The 23,525-nt window shown below is 40.3% G+C and overlaps 1 protein-coding gene across 1 annotated transcript in view; it reads left to right on the forward strand.

The window, feature by feature from the left end:
* EXOC4 (exocyst complex component 4) overlaps positions 1 to 23,525 on the forward strand; it is a 596,962-nt gene that overhangs the window by 79,493 nt on the left and 493,944 nt on the right. Inside the window, 2 exon segments of the mRNA XM_038412510.2 lie at positions 9,170 to 9,413; positions 18,270 to 18,447. Coding sequence (XP_038268438.1) covers positions 9,170 to 9,413; positions 18,270 to 18,447 — 422 coding nt within the window.

Consider the following 23,525-nt stretch of genomic DNA (forward strand, 5'->3'; position numbering starts at 1 on the left):
GGTTGGACTAGATGACCTTCTGGGGTCCCTTCCAACCCTGATATTCTATGATTCTATGTGGCTGAAGGGCTGGGTAATGAAGACACTCTCAAGCAACTGGAAGGGAGCCCTAAGGTAAGGATGAAGAAGGCGTTGAGAGAGAAGCGGGAGAGCTGTGGGGAAGTGGCCCAGGGAAATGTAGCAACTCTGGCGGTGAAAGGTTGGCTGCCAATAGCTGCTACCATTAGGGTCCCTGGGCTGGAACCCAGAGTAGAGGGTGGGCCTGGGTTCCCCCTAACCCGCCACTACAGAAACACCTCCTGGGAGGGAAAGACTAGTCTCCTGTCCTGATAGGGTCCTAGCTGTTCTGGAATAAGCCCTTAGGGACAACAGAGACTGTGGGAGTTCTCTCATCAACCTCCTTGCTGGCTTATGATGAAAATGGCTCAGTAGGCTGTGACCCTTGCCTCTAGAGAGAGAAGGGCTACGAAGAGAGTCACAGTGAGCCTCTGAGTCTAGCGTAATCTGCCAGGAAGCGCAGGACCCACTGAGACAAGGTCGGAGCTCTGCCACAATTAGCTACCATCTATTCTCTAGTACAGAGGCTCACTTAAGTGGTAGATTAATACTGCAGCTAATTGTTCTGTAGTTTCGTATACGAGTTCCTTTAGACCTCTTGGGTGAATACCATCTGGTCCTGGTGACTTATTACTGTCTGATTTATCAATGTGTTCCAAAACCACCTCTGTTGACACCTCATTATGGAACAATTCCTCAGATATGTCACCTAAAAAGAATGGCTCAAATGGTGGGAGTCTCCCTCACATCCTCTGCAGTGAGGACGGATGTACAGATTCATTGAGCTTCTTTGTAATGGCCTTACCTTTCTTGAGTGCTCCTTTAACACCTCGTTCGTCTAGTAGCCCCACTGTCTGCTTGGAAAGCTTCTTGCTTCTGATGTGTTTACAGTTTTTTGATGTTAGTTTTTGTGTCCTTAGCTAATTGCTCTTCAAATTCTTTACTGGACTGCCTTATTATACTTTTACACTTGACTTGCCAGAGTTTATGCTCCTTTTTATTTTCCTCAGTAGGATTTTACTTCCAATTTTTAAAAGACGCCTTTTTGCATCTAACCACCTCTTTTATTGTGCTGTTTAGCCACAGTGACATTTTTTTGTCCTCCTATTTATTTTTATATGGGGGTATTATTTAAATTGAGCCTCTGCTATGGTGCTTTTAAGTAGTCTCCATGCAGTTTGCAAGTGTTTCACCCTTGTGACTACTGTTCCTTTTAATTTCCATTTAACTAGCTTCCCCATATTTGTGTAGCTCCTCTTTTTGAAGTTAAATGCTATTGTGGTAAATTTCTTTAGCATTTCCCCCCTACAAGAATGTTACATTTAAGTATATTATGGTCACGACTACTGAGAGGCTTAGCTGTATTCACCTCTTGGATCTGAACCTGTGCTCCATTTAAGACTAGATCAAGAATTTGCCTCTCCCCTGGTGAATTCCAGAACAAGGTGCTTCAAGAAGCAGTCATTTGTGATGCCTAAAAATTTTATCTCTGCATCTTTATGACGTGACATATACCCAGTCAGTATCACGATAGTTGAAATCCCCCCCTTATTGTTGTGTGTTCTAGCACTGTAGTCTCTCTAATCTCTCTGGTCACTGTCACTGTCCCCATCCTGTCAGAGGGTCGGTAATACACTCTGACTGCTATATTCTTATTTTCAATCATGGAATTTCTATCTATAGATATTCTGTGGTAAAGTTTATTTTATTTGACTCTTTGCTTTCTTTTACATATTGTGCCACTCCCATGCCATCACAACCCATTCTCATTCCTGTATGTTTTGTACTCTGGTACTATCATGTCTCATTGATTATTCTCATTCCACCACGTTTCCGTAATACCTTTACATCATTATTCTCATTTAATGCAGGCATTCCAGTTCACCCATCTTAGTATTTAGACTTACAGCATTTGTATATTTGCTTTTGTAGAGGTAAGGCAAAGACACTGTTCTTATTCAGAGAGCTTCTGACCTCATGTAATTCTTGGAATGAATTGCATTGTCATATGATAATAGCTTGGTAATTCACTCTAGATTCCTGGATAGTGTTTTGGACCATCTGAAGAAGACCACCCCCCCAAGCCCATACCAAGTTACAACTGGGCTCAAAGCTTTGGGACAGGCCTCTAGAATTTTCAGTCAGTGCTGTGTAGATGTCCTAGCACTGTATACGTGTCCAGTAAAGTTAGTAGTTATTAATACTGAGTTTCTGCAACAAGGTTCCATCCATGGTGAGGCTCTCTGGCTGTGTTGATAACATATTTTAAACATAGCTCCAGTTAAACTGGTTTCTAAGAAATCTTTGGTTGGCCAGTCTGGATGGAGCCAAACTATCGGGAAAACAGTTCTAGCCTAGGCAATTCAAGTGATTGCCAAACTATGTTAGAAACTGGTTGGCCAAAAAAACAAGTTTAGCTGAAACCCCATGAGAGGGGTAAGTCAGGTTCATCCAGCAAATCCTTACTTACCTGAGGAGTCCTTGCACATGCTAATAGTTGCTTTGGTTTGTATGGGGCTACTCATGTGAGTAAGTATTTGCAGGATCAGGCCCTAAGTTATTAACCGCCTTAGCTGCAGTTATGTTTAAACAGTTCCGATATAACTATGAGGCCAGTATAGAAAGGCCTAATTAAATAAACTGCCAATCTACTGAGCTGCTCAACTGCTGAAATAGGGAGGGAAGGATGCTAATTCTAATAGAAATTGATTTGTTCAAAACCTTGGTCCACAAAATATGTCCTTTTCACTTGGCAAACAGTTTCTGAAAAAACCTAATTATCGCTAACGTCTCTTAATGAGCAGTGTGAGTTTCATTTGTGCCGCTTCAGAGTCATTTTATTTTGGGAATACGACAAAAACGACTGATAAAACTGAATTTTTTTTTCTATTTCCTTCGCTGACCCACAAAAGGAGGCTGAAATCTAACTAGCAGACACAAAAATGACTTAGCAAGTAGATAATCACTTCAGTGTATTATAGTGCTTTTATTATTTTGTATGTTTTTTTCATGTCTTCTCTGCCTTCTCTAAGTACTAATGAAATAAAGAAAATGAACTTAATTGTCTTCAAAAATTCCTTATAGATATACTCTAGTTATAAACCTACAGATCTAGGTAGGTATAAAATGTATTCTAACTGTGTTGAGGTTGTGTTGATATTAATGAGTAAAAAGAAAAGGAGTACTTGTGGCACCTTAGAGACTAACACATTTATTTGAGCATAAGCTTTCGTGAGCTACAGCTCACTTCATCGGATGCATTGGGTGGAAAATACACTGGGGAAATTTATATACACACACAGAGAACATGAAACAATGGGTTTTATCATACACACTGTAAGGAGAGTGATCACTTAAGATGAGCCATCACCAGCAGCGGGGAGGGAAAGGAGGAAAACCTTTCATGGTGACAAGCAAGGTAGGCTATTTCCAACAGTTAACAAGAACATCCGAGGAACAGTGGGGAGTGGTGTGGGGGGGAGAAATAACATGGGGAAAAAGTTTTTTACTTTGTGTAATGACTCATCCGTTCCCAGTCTCTATTCAAGCCTAAGTTAATTGTATCCAGTTTGCAAATTAATTCCAATTCCGCAGTCTCTCGTTGGAGTCTGTTTTTGAAGTTTTTTTGTTGAAGGATAGCTACCCTCAAGTCTGTAATCGAGTGACCAGAGAGATTGAAGTGCTCTGCGACTGGTTTTTGCATGTTATAATTCTTGATGTCTGATTTGTGTCCATTTATTCTTTTACGTAGAGACTGTCCAGTTTGACCAATGTACATGGCAGAGGGGCATTGCTGGCACATGATGGCATAGATCACATTGGTAGATGCGCAGGTGAATGAGTCTCTGATAGTGTGGCTGATGTGATTAGGCCCTATGATGGTATCCCCTGAATAGATATGTGGACAGAGTTGGCAACGGGCTTTGTTGCAAGGATAGGTTCCTGGGTTAGTGGTTCTGTTGTGTGGTGTGTGGTTGCTGGTGACTATTTGCTTCAGGTTGGGGGGCTGTCTGTAAGCAAAGACTGGCCTGTCTCCCAAGATCTGTGAGAGTGATAGGTCGTCCTTCAGGATAGGTTGTAGATCCTTAATGATGCGTTGGAGAGGTTTTAGTTGAGGGCTGAAGGTGATGGCTAGCGGCGTTCTGTTATTTTCTTTGTTGGGCCTGTCCTGTAGTAGGTGACTTCTGGGTACTCTTCTGGCTTTGTCAATCGGTTTCTTCACTTCAGCAGGTGGGTATTGTGATTGTAAGAATGCATGATAGAGATCTTGTAGGTGTTTGTCTCTGTCTGAGGGGTTGGAGCAAATGCGGTTATATCGTAGAGCTTGGCTATAGACAATGGATCGTGTGGTATGATCTGGATGAAAGCTAGAGGCATGTAGGTAGGAATAGCGGTCAGTAGGTTTCCGATATAGGGTGGTGTTTATGTGACCATCGCGTATTAGCACCGTAGTGTCCAGGAAGTGGATCTCTTGTGTGGACTGGTCCAGGCTGAGGTTGATGGTGGGATGGAAATTGTTGAAATCCTGGTGGAATTTCTCAAGGGCTTCTTTTCCATGGGTCCAGATGATGAAAATGTCATCAATGTAGTGCAAGTAGAGTAGGGGCATTAGGGGACAAGAGCTGAGGAAGTGTTGTTCTAAGTCAGCCATAAAAATGTTGGCATACTGTGGGGCCATGCGGGTACCCATCGCAGTGCCGCTGATTTGAAGGTATACATTTTCCCCAAATGTGAAATAGACACCCCCCAGTGTTCCTCAGATGTTCTTGTTAACTGCTGGAAATAGCCTACCTTGCTTGTCACTATGAAAGGTTTTCCTTCTCCCCCCCCCCGCTGGTGATGGCTCATCTTAAGTGATCACTCTCCTTACAGTGTGTATGACAAAACCCGTTGTTTCATGTTCTCTGTGTGTGTATATAAATCTCCCCACTGTATTTTCCACCAAATGCATCCGATGAAGTGAGCTGTAGCTCACGAAAGCTTATGCTCAAATAAATGTTAGTCTCTAAGGTGCCACAAGTACTCCTTTTCTTTTTGCGATTACAGACTAACACGGCTGCTACTCTGAAACCTGATATAAATGAGTGGCATTGTTAGTGTGCATCGCTAAGGCAAGAGCAAATGCTGGTCAAGACACTCCATTCTGCAAGACAATCTGAACTGGGATATATATCTGCACCTGCCTGGAGCCCTTCTGCCTGTGCAGAGTAGCTTGCAGGATTGGAGCCTTAGGCCTACATTTTCATATGTGTCTCTTGCCCAATTTGACACTTTTAAGGGTGTCTGATTTCTGTGCCAAAGCTTTGTGTTCAAATGACCCATTGCTGATGTTGAATGACAGAAGAGGGTATGATAAGGGAGAAAGAGGAGTGGTCATAATAGAGAGAGAAGTAACATCTTCAGTTGTATCTTGGGCTGTAATCTAGTCAGGTCCCACGGGACCAACCTAATCTTTCTTTGAGAAATAACTGATTTTTTTAGACAAAGGAAATGCAGTAGATCTAATCTCCTTGGATTTCAGTAAGGCATTTGATACAGTTCCACATGAGAAATTATTAATTAAATTGGAGAAGATGGGGATTAATATGAGATTTGAAAGGTAGATAAGGAAGTGGTTGAAGAGGAGACTGTAACACGTCGTACTGAATTGCTGGAGGGACGTAGTGGAGTTCCTCGGGGATGGGTCTTGGGACCAATGTTGTTTAACATTTTCATTAATAACCTTGGCAAAAAAAGTGGTAGTGTGCTAAAAAAAAAAAAAAAAAAAAAAAAAAGTTTGCAGATGACACAATATTGGGAGGTAGTGCCAATATGGAGGAGGATCAGAATATCATACAAGAAGATCTGGATGACCTTGAAAACTGGAGTAATACAAATAGGATGAAAGTTAATAGTGCAAAATGCAAGGTCATGCACTTAGGGACTAGCAGCAAGAATTTTTGCTATAAACTGGGGGCTTATCAGTTGAAAGAGACAGAGGGAGAAGAAAGAGCTGAGGGGGTATTGGTTGATCACAGGATGACTATGAGCTGCCAACTTGATGTGATCGTGAAAAAGACGGATGCAATTAGCCATCCCTCAGGTGGCTGTATTACACTAATGGATAATTCTCTCCAAAGAACTCATTTCTGCTGTGATGCCCACAAGTTGACTTAATCATAACAAAAAAACTCCTTTCAATTTTATTTTTTAACTTATTATTTAAAACCTTGCCTCTTTTTGCAATTCTTTTTACATAGCTTGTGCTCCAAGGAGCATACAGTCTCAGGTCTGTCTCTTGTACACCTCTGGTGCTTAACAAATAATGAGTACAACTAATGAAATAGGTGAACTGTATGTACAGTGAAAAGGAGTACTTGTGGCACCTTAGAGACTAACAAATTTATTTGAACATAAGCTTTCGTGAGCATCTGTAGCTCACGAAACTTATGCTCAAATAAATTGGTTAGTCTCTAAGGTGCCACAAGTACTCCTTTTCTTTTGTGAATGCAGACTAACACGGCTGCTACTCTGAAACCTGTCTCTATGTATAGTGTGTGGTACACAAAATGCTTGGCTCTTGGGATGAAAGGTGCAATGAAAATGTGAGCTTTGAACTGAAATTTGTGCACCAATTTTAATATCCTTATAGTTTTGTGATTTAAGTGCATTGTAAATATCTCCTGTGTTCTCACTACCTGCTTGCTAAAAATACCCATGGCTAAAGTTACCCCCAAAACTTGCACAAATAACACACTTTAGCTGTGGGAGGTTTTTTTTAAAGAGAATTTAAATTGGCACTGGTTGGTTCTGATTGACATAAAAACTCAAGTTATTCTTCTGTCTTGACATTCTGTCATCTAATAGGGTCTACTCTCTGTGTGTGTGTGCAATGCTCAGAGTGGAAATGAATAGGTGAGCAAACTCCTGTAGCACAACGGTACTGGGCTGATCTGAGGGGACAGAGTCTGAGGTTATGCCAGTTGAAGAGTGTAATCTCTGCTGAGCAGGTCAGTCAGATCTATAATTAAAAGGATACCATCAGGGTAATATGTGGGCAAGTCAGCTGGCACTGAAATAAGTTTTAACTAACCTATTAAAAATGATGCAACATAAATCGTAACATGACAATAAAGCACATAGGAAAATGTAACAATTACATCTGCACTTTCTGGGAGGAGATGATGTGCAGGACTATTTTGAACTTTTGTGAGCCTGTTGATGAGCTGGCTCCAGAAGGTGCTTGAGGTTTGTAACTTGCAACTGCTCCAAGTGTGTCTTTCTAAATGACTTGACCGAAGTAGATTTGAACAGGTTTCAAGCAAGATTTGTTGGTCTTGCCCTATTTCGGTGGCCAGAAGTCATGTCGTGGTCCACAGCAATAGGAATATGGGAGCGTTGGTCAGAGACTTTGTTAAAGGTCCTAGATTAATACATTCCCCTCCCCTGGAGGAGATAACATAAAATCAGAAGTACCCCTCTAACATTTTGATGAAATATGGAGCTTGTATCTGGTTAAACAAAGTGTAAATGTAACGAGTGGCTTTGCCTGGGACTTTATATGATGTGACAATGTACACTATAGAAAATATTTATAGTTATTTTGCCTTTTACTTTCACATTGGCTTTTCAGTCTTTGTTACTCAGGTTGTAAAGCAGTAAGCAACTTTTTTCATTTCTTAAATTCAGGAAAAAGATGTCCAAAATTTTGCTTTTCCTATTGCAATAGTTATTGAGGTGGTAGAAGCATGGGAAGGGCCAAAGTTGAGATGTCAGTGAAGAGGCACCTGTTTGGAACATTCTTTTCTGAGAACTCTTGTTTTGACATCTTTATTCTGACATTTAAGCTAACCTGTTGATGGACCTTTGGTTTCAGGTGACCTCCATAGCTAGCTCTAGAGCTCTGTTCCTTGTGACACGCTGCTTCTCTTGTTTGTGAAATCCATTTTGAAGTTTTCTGGTGGTTTATATAAACTTTCTTTACATTCTTGGATGATTCTTGAAGCATATTTTTAAATCAGTCCATTATAGAGCAGTATAAGTTACTGGAGTCATTTGTTCTCCAACAGTCTGAGGTTGGTTCAACACCATCAGGATGAAACAGTTATTTGTCTCTAATCTCTGTATCAGTAACCATTATGAGGTTGGAATCTCTTTATCTGTATACTTCTGAGCTGTGTGTCTGTGTACTTCTAATCAAGCTGTTAACAATCCATGTGACCATACAGTTCTTTACAACACATTTTGGTTGGAGTTGCCTTGAAGACTTTCATTTCACTTTGGCTTTTCAATGTATCAGTTAGGTGTTTCACCCAGTCTTTAGCATAGGCACCCTTTTGTTACTGTTCATTATCTGTAAATTAAGAAATGTTGATTAATGAGCATACTTAAAACAAAAACACATTACCCTGAGATTTTGTGGTTATGGTCTCCTAGCAACAGAACTTCCTGTCAAGATACTCCATGTTATTTCAAGGGGACAGTATCCAGAGTACCCTTAATTCTCCATCTAAGTTTTTCAAACCTAATCCTTTTTCTCTTTTAGACAACTTACTAAAAGGTTCTTATTAAAGAGTGTGATTAATATCTTCAGTCTCTTGACAGCAGTAATAAAATAGAATAGGATAACATCAAACCATCATTCCATACTTCATTGTAAACTAGAATGCAAAGAGGAAAAGAAAAGGTCCTTTCCTACAAATTCATAAGGAGTTCGTTCTTGCTAAACTAATTGGTTCTCACAGTAAAAAATTCTCTTTTGTGAAACATGGAAGATAGCTAGGTTGGGGGTTCAAGCCTATAATTGCATTGATATGCATAGCCCTAAAATATTAATAAAACTCATATTTTATGAATGTCTTAATCACACTAGAGTTCAATATATCCCAGAACTTGCAGGTAACTTATGCCTCCTTGTATATAACCTCTAACTTTGAATCAGTCTACTCTGCAGGCTGCTATGGTTTGTGTATAGTGAAGAAATTGAGGAGTTGTGTTTCAGCGTTTATTCCTGCAGTAGTCCATGATAGGCAGAGTTCTGCTGCAACAAGCCAACTGGAACATTGCATTTGCTTGGTGTTGATCTTACTTTGAGTGGTCTAAACAATTGTTTGTGGTGGTGGTGTGATTTCAGTGCGAGAAGTGAGTGTGCTGGAGATTAAAGAAGATATGGAGCTGGATCCGGAAGAGAACAGTACTGTCTTCATGGGGATCCTCATCAAAGGGCTGGCCAAACTGAAAAAAATCCCTGAAACCGTGAAGTCTATCAAGGATCGTCTGGAACAGGAGCTCAAGCAGATTGTCAAGAGGTCCACAACGCAAGTGGCGGACAGTGGCTACCAGAAAGGAGAGAGCCTTTCCCAGGAAAACCAGCCCAGGTAAGCACATTTCAAATGCTGAGGTATGGAGTATGGGCTGTGTAAAAGTAAGCTGTGGGCTGAGGCCATCATCCTCAGGAGCACCAGCAGCCCTTTGGCTACAGCAGTAATCTCAAAATTTTAAACATGTGCCTCTGACTTGGGAAACTAAGTCTCATTTAGCTTTTTGCAGGATCAGATAATATTTTTTTAATTGTGTTAATGTACCCAGAGGTTTGGGCACTGGGCACATGGTTTTATAAAAATTTATATGAATGAATGATCAGCAGGAACTGATGAGCTTCTAAGACACATGGGTTTTGTTTCCATGCAGACCTCCAAAGAATATAAAAAATGATGGAGGAATCACCCTCTGATAAGGGCAGAGGGAGAATTGTTAATAAACAGAATGATACGCAAAGTTTTCCATAAGGCGTCTCCTGCTTTTAAAAGGTGAATTTAAAATCTTTAGAAAAACAAATGAAATAAAATGTAAGGGTCCCCAATTAACAGAAATCACATGTAGGGAGTTGGGAAACCCAGCCAACCTAGACAAATTAGCTACATTTTTAATTGAGTCAGTGATGACTCCTGTCTTAAAAGCCAAAGGTTCTTTTTTCCCCCCACAAGAGCCTAATTCTGTAAAAAGTTAGATGTGTAGAGTATGCCTCTCAACACTGTTTAAATGTTAAGGTTTTCATTGATGGTAGGTTCTTGACCCCAGGATTTGGCGGGTAAAATATGTTTTATTTCATCTTAAAGCTAGAATCGGACATGAATGCCTTTTGGTGTCTTTCACATCACTGAGCTCATTGTCTGTCTTCAGCTACTGTACTTGGAGGATAGCCATAAAAATGATTACTATTAACAAATAAAATGACTAATAAAGATGACTAAAAAAGATGAAAAGCCCAAAGGATCTGAATCTATAATGAAACTTCTTATGGGTAGCTTGCACTAACCAGATGTGCACATAACTTGTATTGTCTATTTTTCCAAGACTGAGTGCTGACTGTTGAAAGACTGACTAGTATTCTTTCCCTTTGAAAAGTGTCATGTCTCCTCTGTTTGGGCTGGAGGCCAAGAAGTCTGTGTTTGGAAATTCTAGAGTAATTCCTTTAGGAACCCCTCATCAAAATGATTTAAATTCTGTCATTCCATGAGAAAAAGTTACACTTCTGGACCACAGCCCTAGAGTTTCCTAATTTGACAGTGCCCCAGTTTGGATTATGAAAAGGTGTGGTACTTTAATCTTACCGTTGAATATTTTATTTTTCTGCCTATTGTTAGATTAGCCTAGTAAACTTCCATACTGTTCTGAAATATTAATTCACAATGCATTTGCAGAATACACAATTTTTAAAAGCTGTTTATATACTACTACATACAGATAACAATTTTTTTGGGGGGGAATGCATTTTCTCTGTAATTGACCATGATGTACCTCAATCTCACCCTACCCTGCATTCACCTCCGCAGGAGGGCACCATTAACCACTAGGGGAAAGTAGGAGGTTTACTCTGCTTAAGCAGTTGTAGAAATTATCAAAATTGTAGACTGCAATGTAGTTGTGTAGAACTACTGTGGAATCTCCACATAATTGGAACTGATCTTGGCTTTTCGGTAGCTAGTCTCTCTTCCAACCTTTTATCACTACCACTGATGTTCAGAACAATACCTGGGTTCTTTAATATTTCTAGCAGTTTGTGCATGCCCTTAAACAATTATTTTGTGGAGAAAAGTTTCTGATTTTGTCTCATTCGTGAGTAGTGCATTAGATTGTAAATAGTATCTACAGAAATCTCTGACCTGGCTATGAAGGACAAGGTATAGTGAAAGAGTTAGGCATTGTATTAGTTTTAGTTTGAGTAGTCTGTTAACATTACTACTGATGGACAAAGATATTGGGCCAGATCTTCTGGCTGTGTAAATTGTCATTGCTCCAGTGTCTTCAACTGAGCTATGAGGTTTTACATCGATTGAAGATCCGACTCACTGAGCAGGCATAATAACTATCTCATTACCAAACCCATGCAGCTTTTTCCTTCAGAGCTCTTAGGAAATTTCCTTACTTGTCTTTACCGACTCTTGTTGCTGAGGCTTGGACAGCAAAAACAAAACAAAATATCAAACTCCAAAGTACCCTGAACTAAGCAAAGGATGTTATCATTGGTAAAGTGCATGCATTATCATTGGTGACCTCATGCAAGTGTCAGCAGTCACTTCTTATGGACTCATTCTCTTTTATTGCTCAGACAATAGGAGTTGCCTCAGGGCATGTGTCACTTTCTGTCGATATGTTTATATATTTCTTGGTGAGTGGATGCTGAGAACTTGAACTGACAAACTGCCCGAGCAGCCATTTGTCATTGCAGATGTTTGTTCTGCTCAGGTCACTTGGTCCAAAAAGACCCTCCCCCACAACTTATGCCTTTTGGAGTGAACTATTTTTGTGATGCTTTATGTTGTCTCTTTAACCCGCACTGCATTAATTTTCAGTCACCTTGTCTCAAATAGCCTAAGAGATTTAGAAAAGGTTCAGAAAAAGGGCAATTAAACATGATTAGAAGCTTCAGGGAACTTGACTACAAAGAGAACTGGAAAGGATGGGAACTGTTTAAATGGGAGGAGGACGTATGGTAGTTCATTAGCTAGAATGATGACTGTCACAGAGAGTGCCAGTTGGGAGCTTCCAATCAACCCATGCCATAATGTGAGAATATGAAGGGACCTTGTAATTAAGAAAAAATATAAATACCTTTTTGTTCAGTGCATCATATCATTGAGTGCCAACAGGGTGAACAGTTTTAAATTCTGCAAACAAGTTTACTTAATCCATTTTTATTACAAACACATCTCATTTATATTTTCTTATATCTAACATCTGTCTAACCTATTTAATCCAGACTTGCAAAATTTTGCTTGCTTGGGGCAAACAACTTTATTCTTTTTTCTATGGGTGACTAAATTATTATTTGGCTTCCTTGTTGCCATGGTAATGACAGGTGAATCAATTTTGTGCCTGGGCTGATAAATTTTCACAATTATGTATGTTTAATTATGAAGGAGCCCATCAGCTTCAAATTAAGGTTGCCTTCAGTTTTCCACGCAAAGCAGGGTATAAATTCCTTCAATATGAAAATGCCAAGCCCTCGCAAATGCTGCCTCCATGTCATATTTGGAACCCTGGTTCTCTGGCTTCCACCCATACCAGTTCCTCACCCTTGCTGCCTTTTTGCCGCCTCACTTGCGCCTGCTGTAGTGAGCCCCTATCTTATGTACCTAATAAGTTCTATCAAACTGAGGCTCAGCTCTCCCAAGCCTTAGGTTGTTTATGTGATGGAGAAGCTGCCTATCAGAAATATCAGAGGGGAGCCGTGTTAATCTGTATGCACAAAAACGATGACTAGTCCGGTGGCACTGTACTCCTCGTTGTTTTTATCAGAAATAGAAGCTCTGTTTCCAGGATGGATAAAGTAGATGCTTTTTTTAAAAATTGGATTTTAAAATTAAAATTAAATAAAGCTCACTTTTGAAACAAACCTATTTAAATTTGAAATTATGACAACCTATATTAAAGCCTAAAATTACTATAAGCTCTTAAAATCGTTTAAATTAAATAGAAATATATTCAAGATGTACTTATTTCCTGCCAAAGTTTTAAAGAAAGTCAGACCACCAAAGTGATTGGAAGTTGCTGGCCAAGCACCAGGAACCAGAGTTTGTTCAAGTGCTAAACCAGCTTTTGACAGCACAAGCCTCTTCTGCATATGCAGAGAGAATATTTTCTTCAGTTTATTCAGTTCTTGACTAGTTCATTCAAAATTGAGCAACTGACTGGGAGTTGAAAAAAAGTGGGCAAGCTTGTTTTCCTCTTCCTATCTCTGAATAAATAACAGGTGGGAGGGGATGACACCTATTAGTTCTAAAATTTTGAAGGACAGGGTGACCAGAAAGAACCAGTCCAATTCACTAATTGCTGTTACTACGTCCTTTGATTAATAAAGCAGTTAATTTTAAATGTAAAACATTTTAATTTAGGTTAGATATTAGGATAAACTTTCTAACTATAAGGGTACATAAGCTCTGGAATAGGTTTCCAAGGGAAGTTGTGGAATCCCCATCATTGGAGGTTTTTAAAAACAGGTTAAACAAACACCTGTCAGGGATGGTCTAGGTTTACTTGGTCTTGCCACAGTGTAGGGGGTTGGACTTGATGACTTCTTGCGGTCTCTTGCAACCCAACATTTTGTGTTTGATAAACTTACTGTTTTCTTATGTATCCAGAATAATTAAGATTATTTTTATTCGTAAAATAAAACCATCTTAAAATGCTGTTTTTGTGCATTTTTAATTAAATCCCAATTTCCATTCAAATATAGCTTGATACAAATTAAAAGTAAAAAATTAATCATTCGTAAATGAGAAATGCATCATTCTCCATTTTCTAATATAAACTGTAAAATTAGGAATCAAAACATTAAGCTATATAATTTCTTAAGCTATATCTATATCTATATCTATATCTATATCTATATATCTGTGTGTGTGTGTGTGTGTGTGTGTGCGTGTGCTTAAAATATATGTTAAGCAATCTAACTGATTAAATAAATGTGTATAGAGAGAGTGTGTCTTCCTGGTTTGCAGAAAAAAGAAGCAAATAGTGTAAAAGCTATATTTAGTTGCAAATCAAGATTTTTAGTGGTTAGCAACCAGTAAGAATCTGATTCTATGATTTCCCCCCAGAAAGGTTCTTATTGGTTGCTATATGCATAAATAAACTATAAATAACTAACTAAAATAAATAAATAATGTGCAGATGTAAAACAAGTTTAAAATCGATTATTTAGATCATGGTTAAAATTGATGATTAAAATCACTGTTTTAAAAACAATCCACCCTGTCCATTTCTCAGGCAACTTAGTTTCCATGTTACCCCATCTTCCTGACCATTGATGTTAGTAACTTAATAGTAAGGCTACGTTTTAGTCAAGGATGTTTTTAGTAAAAGTCATAGACAGATCAAGGGCAGTAAACAAAAATTCACTGCCCATGACCTGTCTATGACTTGTACTGTATACTCCTAACTAAAACTTTGGCTGGGGGCCCAAGGTGCTTTGGGGAGGGCAGGCTGGGGCCGCTGGGGGCGCTGTGCAGGGGTTGTCTTGGACGCTTGCTGGTGCTGCGTGGGAGGGTTGGCGGGGCTGGAATCTATGACCTCTGTGACAGACGTGGAGTCTTACTTAATAGCTGTCGGGGTCAAATAGCAGTCAAGGACAGGGCAAGATATACAGCTCTGCTTATGGAAGCAGCATCTTTGACATTTTAATAATTGGCTATGAAAGCCTAAACAGAAGAGAATAGTCTTATCTCCATGTTACAGTTACATATTTAAAGTGTAATACTATCACCATAGACTAAAGCCTTCTTTCCACGGCTTTCTCCTCCTCTTCCGTATCCCAGGCATTGAACGTTGATGTTTTCCCCTGGTAAACGCATACAACACACACGTGCAAAGACCTATTGTAGCAGAACAGGGCTACTCTCCTCCACAACTTATATTCCAAAGCTATTTAAGGTACTGTTACTAACTTGAAAAACAGTGGAAATTCCCATACAAACAACTTTATTGAAAGTTAAGATTGCTCAAATACATGCAGTCAGTTAATGTAAGGCAACATATACAACTATAAATGCCTTACCGCCCAAATATCCTAGTTCCCAAATGTGCATACAGACTCCTGACTTCTATAACAAACACCTTGTTCAGTATACACCCATCTTCAAAAGCAGTATTTCTATTCTACATGGTCCCCAGGCTGTCACTTTTACCTGGTACTAATTTGTAGGCATTTCTTAACATTAAAGGTGAAGGGAAAAGCTCCTGGTACCACAAAATGGAATTGCCTTGTAGTACAGGATTTTTTATTTTCATAGATACTAAGGTCAGAAGGGACCATTGTGGTCATCTAGTCCGACCTTCTGCACAGCGCAGGCTACAGAATCTCACCCACCCACTCCTGCGAAAAACCTCACCAATGTCTGAGCTATTGAAGTCCTCAAATGGTGGTTTAAAGACTTCAAGGAACAGAGAATCCTCCCTCAAGTGACCCGTGCCCCATGCTACAGAGGAAGGCAAAAAACCTCCAGGGCCTCTTCCAATCTGCCCTGGAGGAAAATTCCTTCCCGACTCCAAATATGGCAATCAGCTAAATCCTGAGCACATGAGCAAGATTGACCAGCCAGATACTACAGAAAATTCTTTCCTAGGTAACTCAGATCCCACCCATCTAATATCCCATCTCAGGGGATTAGGCCTATTTACCCTGAATATTTAAAGATCAATTAATTACCAAAATCACATTATCCCATCGTACCATCTCCTCCATAAACTTATCGAGTAGAATCTTAAAGCCAGATAGATCTTTTGCCCCCACTGCTTCCCTTGGAAGGCTATTCCAAAACTTCACTCCTCTGATGGTTAGAAACCTTCGTCTAATTTCAAGTCTAAACTTCCTGGTGGCCAGTTTATACCCATTTGTTCTTGTGTCCACATTAGTGCTGAGCTGAAATAATTCCTCTCCCTCTCCTGTATTTATCCCTCTGATATATTTATAGAGAGCAATCATATCTCCCCTCAACCTTCTTTTAGTTAGGCTAAACAAGCCAAGCTCCTTAAGTCTCCTTTCATAAGACAAGTTTTCCATTCCTCGGATCATTCTAGTAGCCCTTCTCTGTACCTGTTCCAGTTTGAATTCATCCTTTTTAAGCATGGGAGACCAGAACTGCACACAGTATTCTAGGTGAGGTCTCACTAGTGCCTTGTATACGGTACTAAAACCTACTTATCCCTACTGGAAATGCCTCTCCTGATGCATCCCAAAACCACATTAGCTTTTTTCACAGCCATATCACATTGGCAGCTCATAGTCATCTTATGATCAGCCAATACTCCAAAGTCCTTCTCCTCCTCTGTTACTTCTAATTGATGTGTCCCCAGTTTATAACTAAAATTCTTGTTATTAATCCCTAAATGCATAACTTTATACTTCTCACTATTCAATTTCATCCTATTACTATTACTCCAGTTTACAAGGTCATCCAGATCCTCCTGTATAATATCCCGATCCTTCTCCGAATTGGCAATACCTCCCAGCTTTGTATCATCTGCAGACTTTATTAGCACACTCCCACTTTGTGTGCCGAGGTTAGTAATAAAAAGATTAAATAAGATTGGTCCCAAAACTGATCCCTGAGGAACTCCACTAGTAACCTCCTTCCAGCCTGACAGTTCACCTTTCAGTAGGACCCGTTGTAGTCTCCCCTTTAACCAATTCTTTATCCACCTTTCGATGTTCATATTGATCCCCATCTTTTCCAATTTAACTAATAATTCCCCATGTGGCACGATATCAAATGCCTTACTGAAAACTAGGTAAATTAGATCCACTGTGTTTCCTTTGTCTAAAAAATCTGTTACTTTTTCAAAAAAGGAGATCAGGTTGGTTTGGCATGATCTACCTTTTGTAAAATCATGTTGTATTTTGTCCCATTTACCATTGACTTCGATGTCCTTAACTATTTTCTCCTTCAAAATTTTTTCCAGGACCTTGCATACTACAGATGTCAAACTAACAGGCCTGTAGTTACCCAGATCACTTTTTTTTCCTTTTTTAAAAATAGGAACTATATTAGCAATTCTCCAATCATATGGTACAACTCCTGAGTTTACAGATTCATTAAAAATTCTTGCTAATGGCTTGCAATTTCAGGTTTCAATTTTGTTTCATCTGAGAGAGATTAGAGCTGCACATTTCAGATCGGAGTCCAGATTTTAACTTTTCTGGTATTTATAAAGGTGTTTGGGTCCGGGATGTGGTACAGATCATTGTTCAAAGAGAGGGGGGCAGCTATGAAGTTCAGTTCAGGATCCAAACTTTCTAAAAGTCAGAGTTTTTAATCAGGCACTTTGTTTCAGCCCATTTCTATTTTTAGTATAATGTACAGACAAGCCCTAGACCTGTCGTACTGTGCTTCTCTACCTTCCTAGACTTGTCCTTTCAGTGTAATCAAAAAGCTTTTCTCCTTAACCATGAACTCTATGTTTGACACTGGTAATGTGTGTTAGCTGCATACCCCATCTGAGAACTCTGGCAGTTGCCCATGTGGTACTTAAATTAGAGGGATACATTTGAAGGATTACTTTATATAGTGAGCCATCTGGAATAGACATTTCTTTTGGTAATGTCCTGCTTTTACCTTTTGAATCTGTGCAGTAAGGTCAAGAGAAGGTTTTTGTCCAAGATGGCTAAGTGACATATGCGAGGGGAACACTATCTTTGGGCCTGGGGGTGTTTGTATAACTCGATAATAGTAACAAACTTAATTGACATTTTCTTCTAAATAATATCAGATGTGGGAAGTCATTGTCTTGTCACCCAATGGTTACAGGCTTTTGCAACGGCACATTAATTACAATAATTGGGCAGTAAAGAAGCCATAGAAACAGCTAATGTGCTGTACACCTAGATGAGGTTCTAGCTATAACACCTTATGTGTAATAACAAAATTTTGATGATTGACACAGCTGATAAGCCCTGATACCTCTGGTTTCTGATATTTCATGTAGGTTTTGAAATTTTCATACTGTTCATCCCATAATCCAAAATGGCACTAAACCATTGAATACCATATTATTTTGAGCCTGTGTGTGTAAGTAAATGAGACTTACCTTCTTTCTCAATTTGAGAGGGGAAGAAAACAGGTAAGCCCCTACCTCCTGCCCCCACTATGTCTATCTCAGATACTTGTATTGGCCTTCATTACTATGTTAGCAGAATGCCTTATGATCTTCAATGCATTTGTCCTTCCTTCTAGGTTACTTCTGGAACTGCTTGAACTTCTCTTTGACAAATTCAATGCTGTAGCGGCTGCTCACTCTGTGGTGCTGGGACATCTTCAGCAGACCGTGGCCTCTCCATCCAGCCTGTATGATGGTGATGTCAAATTGTATGACATGGCAGATGTGTGGGTGAAGATCCAGGATGTCTTGCAGGTAAGGATCTCTCGAACAGTCATGCACTCAGTTTAGAACAGCAATTTTTGCTGACAGAGTGCCAGAAAATTCATTCATATAGAGGCTCAAGAAGCATACATGCTGGAATTTGTCTTTATTGTTGGGTGTCTGTGTTGTTATAATGGACTGCTGGGTCCCAAAGCACATAAACCCCAGCAATCAACATCTGTTTTGGCTTCATCTTTATGGTACGTGAAGAGATGATACAAGTTACCTGCCAACTTACCAAATGATGTTATCAAAGCTTTCAAACAGTAACATTTAACTCAGGGTTGTTAACTTATCACATTTTCCTGTCACATAGAGTGTCACAACTGAAACCACCTGTCTCCTTATGCCAGCATGCCTTCATTGCAGTCCGCTGAGATGCTCAGGCTGGAGCTGCTGCCTGCATATTTTCTCTGAAGACTCTTCAACTTTTGTTCTAAATTGTGGTGTACTCTGCTGTAAAGGATTATAGAAAGTTCCATGTTTTATTTCATAGAATATCAGGGTTGGAAGGGACCTCAGGAGGTCATCTAGTCCAACCCTCTGCTCAAAGCATTTTGTTTGTTGTTCGGTTTAACTGCACAATGGCGTGTGATAACTCTCTCTACATATATAGGTATGGATAACTGCATACACCACGTGAGATTTATTAAGTAGGTTTGAATGTCTTACCAACTCTTTGCCAATTAATCTCTTTTCCCCGGGCTTCTTTCTAGCCCTCTAGGCAGCTTCAAACAGACTCTTTATAAAGAATCAGTTTGACACACACATGTTTCTTTCTCTCCCGATGTGAATTTTAACCCTCCTTCCCTTTGTTATTATACCTTCCCAAATCTCAGGATAGATAATATTCAGCCCCAGGCTAGTGACCATCACAAATTTTAAAAATCTTGTGCAATTAGAGCTGACTGGAACAGGTCGTGGCAATGGTTAAGCTTGTGGGTGGCAATAGAGTGCCTAGTTCATGCTCTGGCTATGCTATCATGGCCCTTGAGGGCCAAAAAACCTTTAAGAGCTTTGGCAGTTCTGCCATACTCACTCTAGGGAGCAGAGGCCCAGGAAAGAGAATCTTGCACAATGTTATCGCCAGAGAAGCAGAATTACAAGGCAAGTAATTTTCCCTTATTGGCAAGAGTTGGTGATGGTTGCATCCCTCATAAGTGGTGAACTATAAAATTGAGAAAACCTTTATACAGGACGTCACACACGCAACCCCCACCTCCCCCCAACCGAGTGTGTCTCCTCCATGACAGAAGAATCAGGTGAGAGAGCTTTAAACTTTATTGGGACTGTTTCTTGTCATCTACCACCTGTGATGCTTAGTTGCTATAAGCCTGACTGTTCAGAGGTCAGAGGGAGCTATAGCACCCTCCAGAAATGACCTAAAATAGTTTTTCTGCACATAAAAATGACAGCAATTCAAACTCTGTAATCTTGTGCCCATCTGGGGCTGGAAATGAGTGCTGGATTGCCATGGGAAGCTGGGAGTCTTTCCTATTTCTGTTTGTAGAGAGCTCCTATTTATTGCATTGCAGGGTCACAAGCATTGGTGGCTAGGTGCATGGGATGGGGGGAGGCCCCCACTCCAGTGTGTGTGTGTGGGAGGAGCCTCTTTTCTGAGGCCCCACTCTCCTGTGTGTGTGGCGGGGGGGAGGTCACTGTCTTTATCCCAGCCTCCTGTGGAGGGAAGGCCCCTAAGGTGGGGTTAGAGAGCGAGCCCTCCCCACACTCAGCAGCAGTTCCTGCCCCGCCGGGCCGGGCCCAGATCCCCTCCTTGGCCCATTGGCTTTTGCTGCTCGCAGCTGAAGGGATTGACTCTGCACTTTTCAAGCAGGCAAGACTCATGTTGTCTTCAAAGGGACTCTTCTGCTAGTAGAGTAGTGTTGCCGGCACAGCGTGCCTGAGGCGAACAACAGCAGGGTTCGTTGCCCAGTGTGCATCACCCAATAATCACAATGGGGTGGAGAAGTAGAAAAGTTTATTTGAAGCTTTAAGCGGTACAGGGAGATAACAATCTCAAATCCTGCACACCAGAGCAAATAGTTATACATACTTTTTATACATTTTTTTTTTTTAAACATACGTTCAATAGCAAGCTGCCCTGATTACCCATATAGCCAATCCGGTATACCAGCTAGTTTCCTTTTTCCTCATACCATCTATTTAACCATATATGGACTTGTTTTTGTTTGGGATTGTTTGACATGTGTGACCTATCTGGCCTAAACTAGTTTCAGACAGTTTGCGCTTGCAAAAAACTTGCAAAATCCTCAGCGTGGCTGCTGCGAGTGCCTCCAGGCAGAGGGGCCTGAGGTCACCTGGGCCTAGAGCAAGGAGGCTTCATTGACACTCGTGGTCTTCCATCCCCTCGAGTTACCTAGTGGCCATGCCCAGTGTCCCCAACAGTAGGATGAGAGATGATGGTTTAAAACCCTTTTTAAGATACATATCATTTAGTTTATTTTAAGCATCTGGCATATCTGTTCCCATTTGTAAAGTTTTGAACAACATGGTGAGGTCTGGAAAACTTTCTTTCATCCCTGCTAAAAAACTGAAAAGTTTCTTACCTCTGGGCATGTCATAAACGAGGCCATTCTTAACAACTTCTTGGAGCTCAGGTCAAACGTTAGTCAGAGCTGCTTGGCAGTGGTGTCCTTGACATTCATTTTAGTTGTCACTGTTTTTAATTTAATGCCAGACGAAACCAGGTAAAATGTGGCGTATAAAAAGAGTAGGAGATAAGATGGTTTGTTTGATGGTGGTGTGGAAGACGGGGGTGGGAAGGATAAATAACTCGCTATGATCTAGCCTTCCAGTTGGCCTTGTGGTAGTTTGTGTGCAGAGCCTGAAGATAGCTGGTCAGAGGCAGGGAGCCTAGTCCCCTGAGGGGACTAGAAGTTGCAGGCAGTGTTGACTAGGTTGTGCACATGGGGTGTCCTGGAGCAGAGCAGAATTGGCAGACAGAGAAAGTGCAGTGGTTATTTCTGACATGCTGGAGCGTAGCAATGTCCTGTATTTCATTTGCTGGAGCAACACTCTAGACTGCTCCAGAAGCTCTATACCCCAGCGGCAGACAGAAATATGGGGGGAGGGGGAGTTAGGTCCCCTCTCCCAAGCCACCTGCAGTTTATGTTCATAAGATAGTGGACTTTTAAGTTGTGACACTTTTAGGTATAGAAAACCTTTACCAGCCTGTAACTAAATTGGGTCCATTCTGGTTCTTGAACAGCAATAATTTAATGACTGAAATTCCACATTTTTGTGAGGAAGAAGAGGAAACATTTCTCTGTCAGATTGTTTTTAAAAAAATCAATTTTTGTTTAAATGTGTTCAGGGGTTAGGAAGGATGGAAGAAATTGTGAGAAGATGGATTAGTGGCAGAAGTGAAGTCAGGTGATGCAGTCAAAGATGAATGAAATATATTAATGCCTATGCAATATATCACATGCCTCTACAATTTTTCACATGGATAACATATCCTTTAATAGTGTGTGTGCGTGTGTAATATATTACGAAATAGCTGTTTTTCTAGCAGCATGCATGCATACATACATATATTTGTGTGTATATGTTGGGGGTGGAGAGGCACCCTTGTGAAAAATGTAAGACCTTGTTAATTTTTTTTTCTATCAGTTCAAATGACCTGACTTATTTTTCCTGTAGATATCTGAATGCTTCCCAGTAATATTCACTGTTTAGTGCTCAAGTCTGTTGTAACCCACTTGCCTAATAGGGAGCTATCTCTTTAAGAGACCCATTGGTGGGAGATGGGAGTGAGTTGTGTCTGAGTCATTGTTGCTAGGCAGATTTAGCATGCCACATCCAGAAGCTCCTAGAATTGGGTGTGGTAGTTTTGGGTATGCTCGAAAAGGTTCCTGTTGCTGGCATCACACTCGATGAGGGCAAGTGGTCAGGGCAGCTGCTTTGCAGGGGGCCATGTGCCCTGGGTGAGTTGGGAGAAGCTGAGCCCAGGAGCAGAAAGCAGGCTGTCATCCCTAACTCTGAAGCATTTTGCAGCATTTTTTTTTATTAAATCTATATACTTATTGGAATGATGGGTTAATTAGTTAGCTGGCTGCCTAACAGTGATTTCAGCAGAGGAAGAGTCTGCATGGATTCCAACTGAAGATTCCTACAAGCAAGTGGAGGGAAGATGTTGTTTTAGACTCAGCAGACTGTATAGATTTGGTGATCAGACTCTGAGACTTAGGTGAACTCAATCTAAGGTTTTGGGAATTCTCTGTTTCTTCTCACTGTGGTTCTGTGGGGACTAAACTGTTGATTTTAATTTTTTTTCTTTGTTTATATATGACTGTGAAGATAATACCTGTGGATTATAAAATACCATATTATGCTATAAAAATTAGATTATTTGTTTATCATAAGATTTTATAAAGTTGTTTAATTAAATTCATTTTTTAGTTCCTTTGGTACTTGAATGTGTGGAGGTTGACCCTGTGCAATCCTTGCTGAAAATCCTTAATAGATTGAACTCTGGGTCTCCAGCTACTTTTCAATGGGAGTTGGGGTATTTTTTAGGCACTGGAGAAGGGCAACGAAGTGTACTCTAGTCTAGCCCACCCAAAGGTTACACTATTATGTTGTTATGCCGGGGGGCATTCTGTGCGGAAAAAAATAAAAATCCTGCGCACAATATTTTAAAATTCAACAAAATTCTGCAATTTTTTTTGTCAAAATAACACGAAGTTATCACACTAGTTTCAATTATTTTGGTAATTTATTTCAAAATACCTGTTGGCAAGTATGTCTGTAACAATACAGACACACACAAAAATTCTCCCAGGAGTAGAGATTTAAAGAAACCTCTATGACAACCCAGTTCCTGTTTCTCTGCCCCATTCCCCTCCAGAGCCCAGCCGGGGCCCAGATACCACACCCTCTGGCCCTTCAGAGTAACACCAGCATTTAGTTAGATCCTGCTGAAATGTCACCTGTCTTATATTCCAGTCATCTTGTCAGCTATGTGCTATCAGGGTGTGCAATGCCATGCTGCACTAGAAAACCAAGAAACATCATGACTCTACATCTTTTGAGTTGGAGAGTGCCAA

The sequence above is a fragment of the Dermochelys coriacea genome, chromosome 1 (genome assembly GCF_009764565.3).
Source record: "Dermochelys coriacea isolate rDerCor1 chromosome 1, rDerCor1.pri.v4, whole genome shotgun sequence".
Lineage (NCBI taxonomy): Eukaryota > Metazoa > Chordata > Testudines > Dermochelyidae > Dermochelys > Dermochelys coriacea.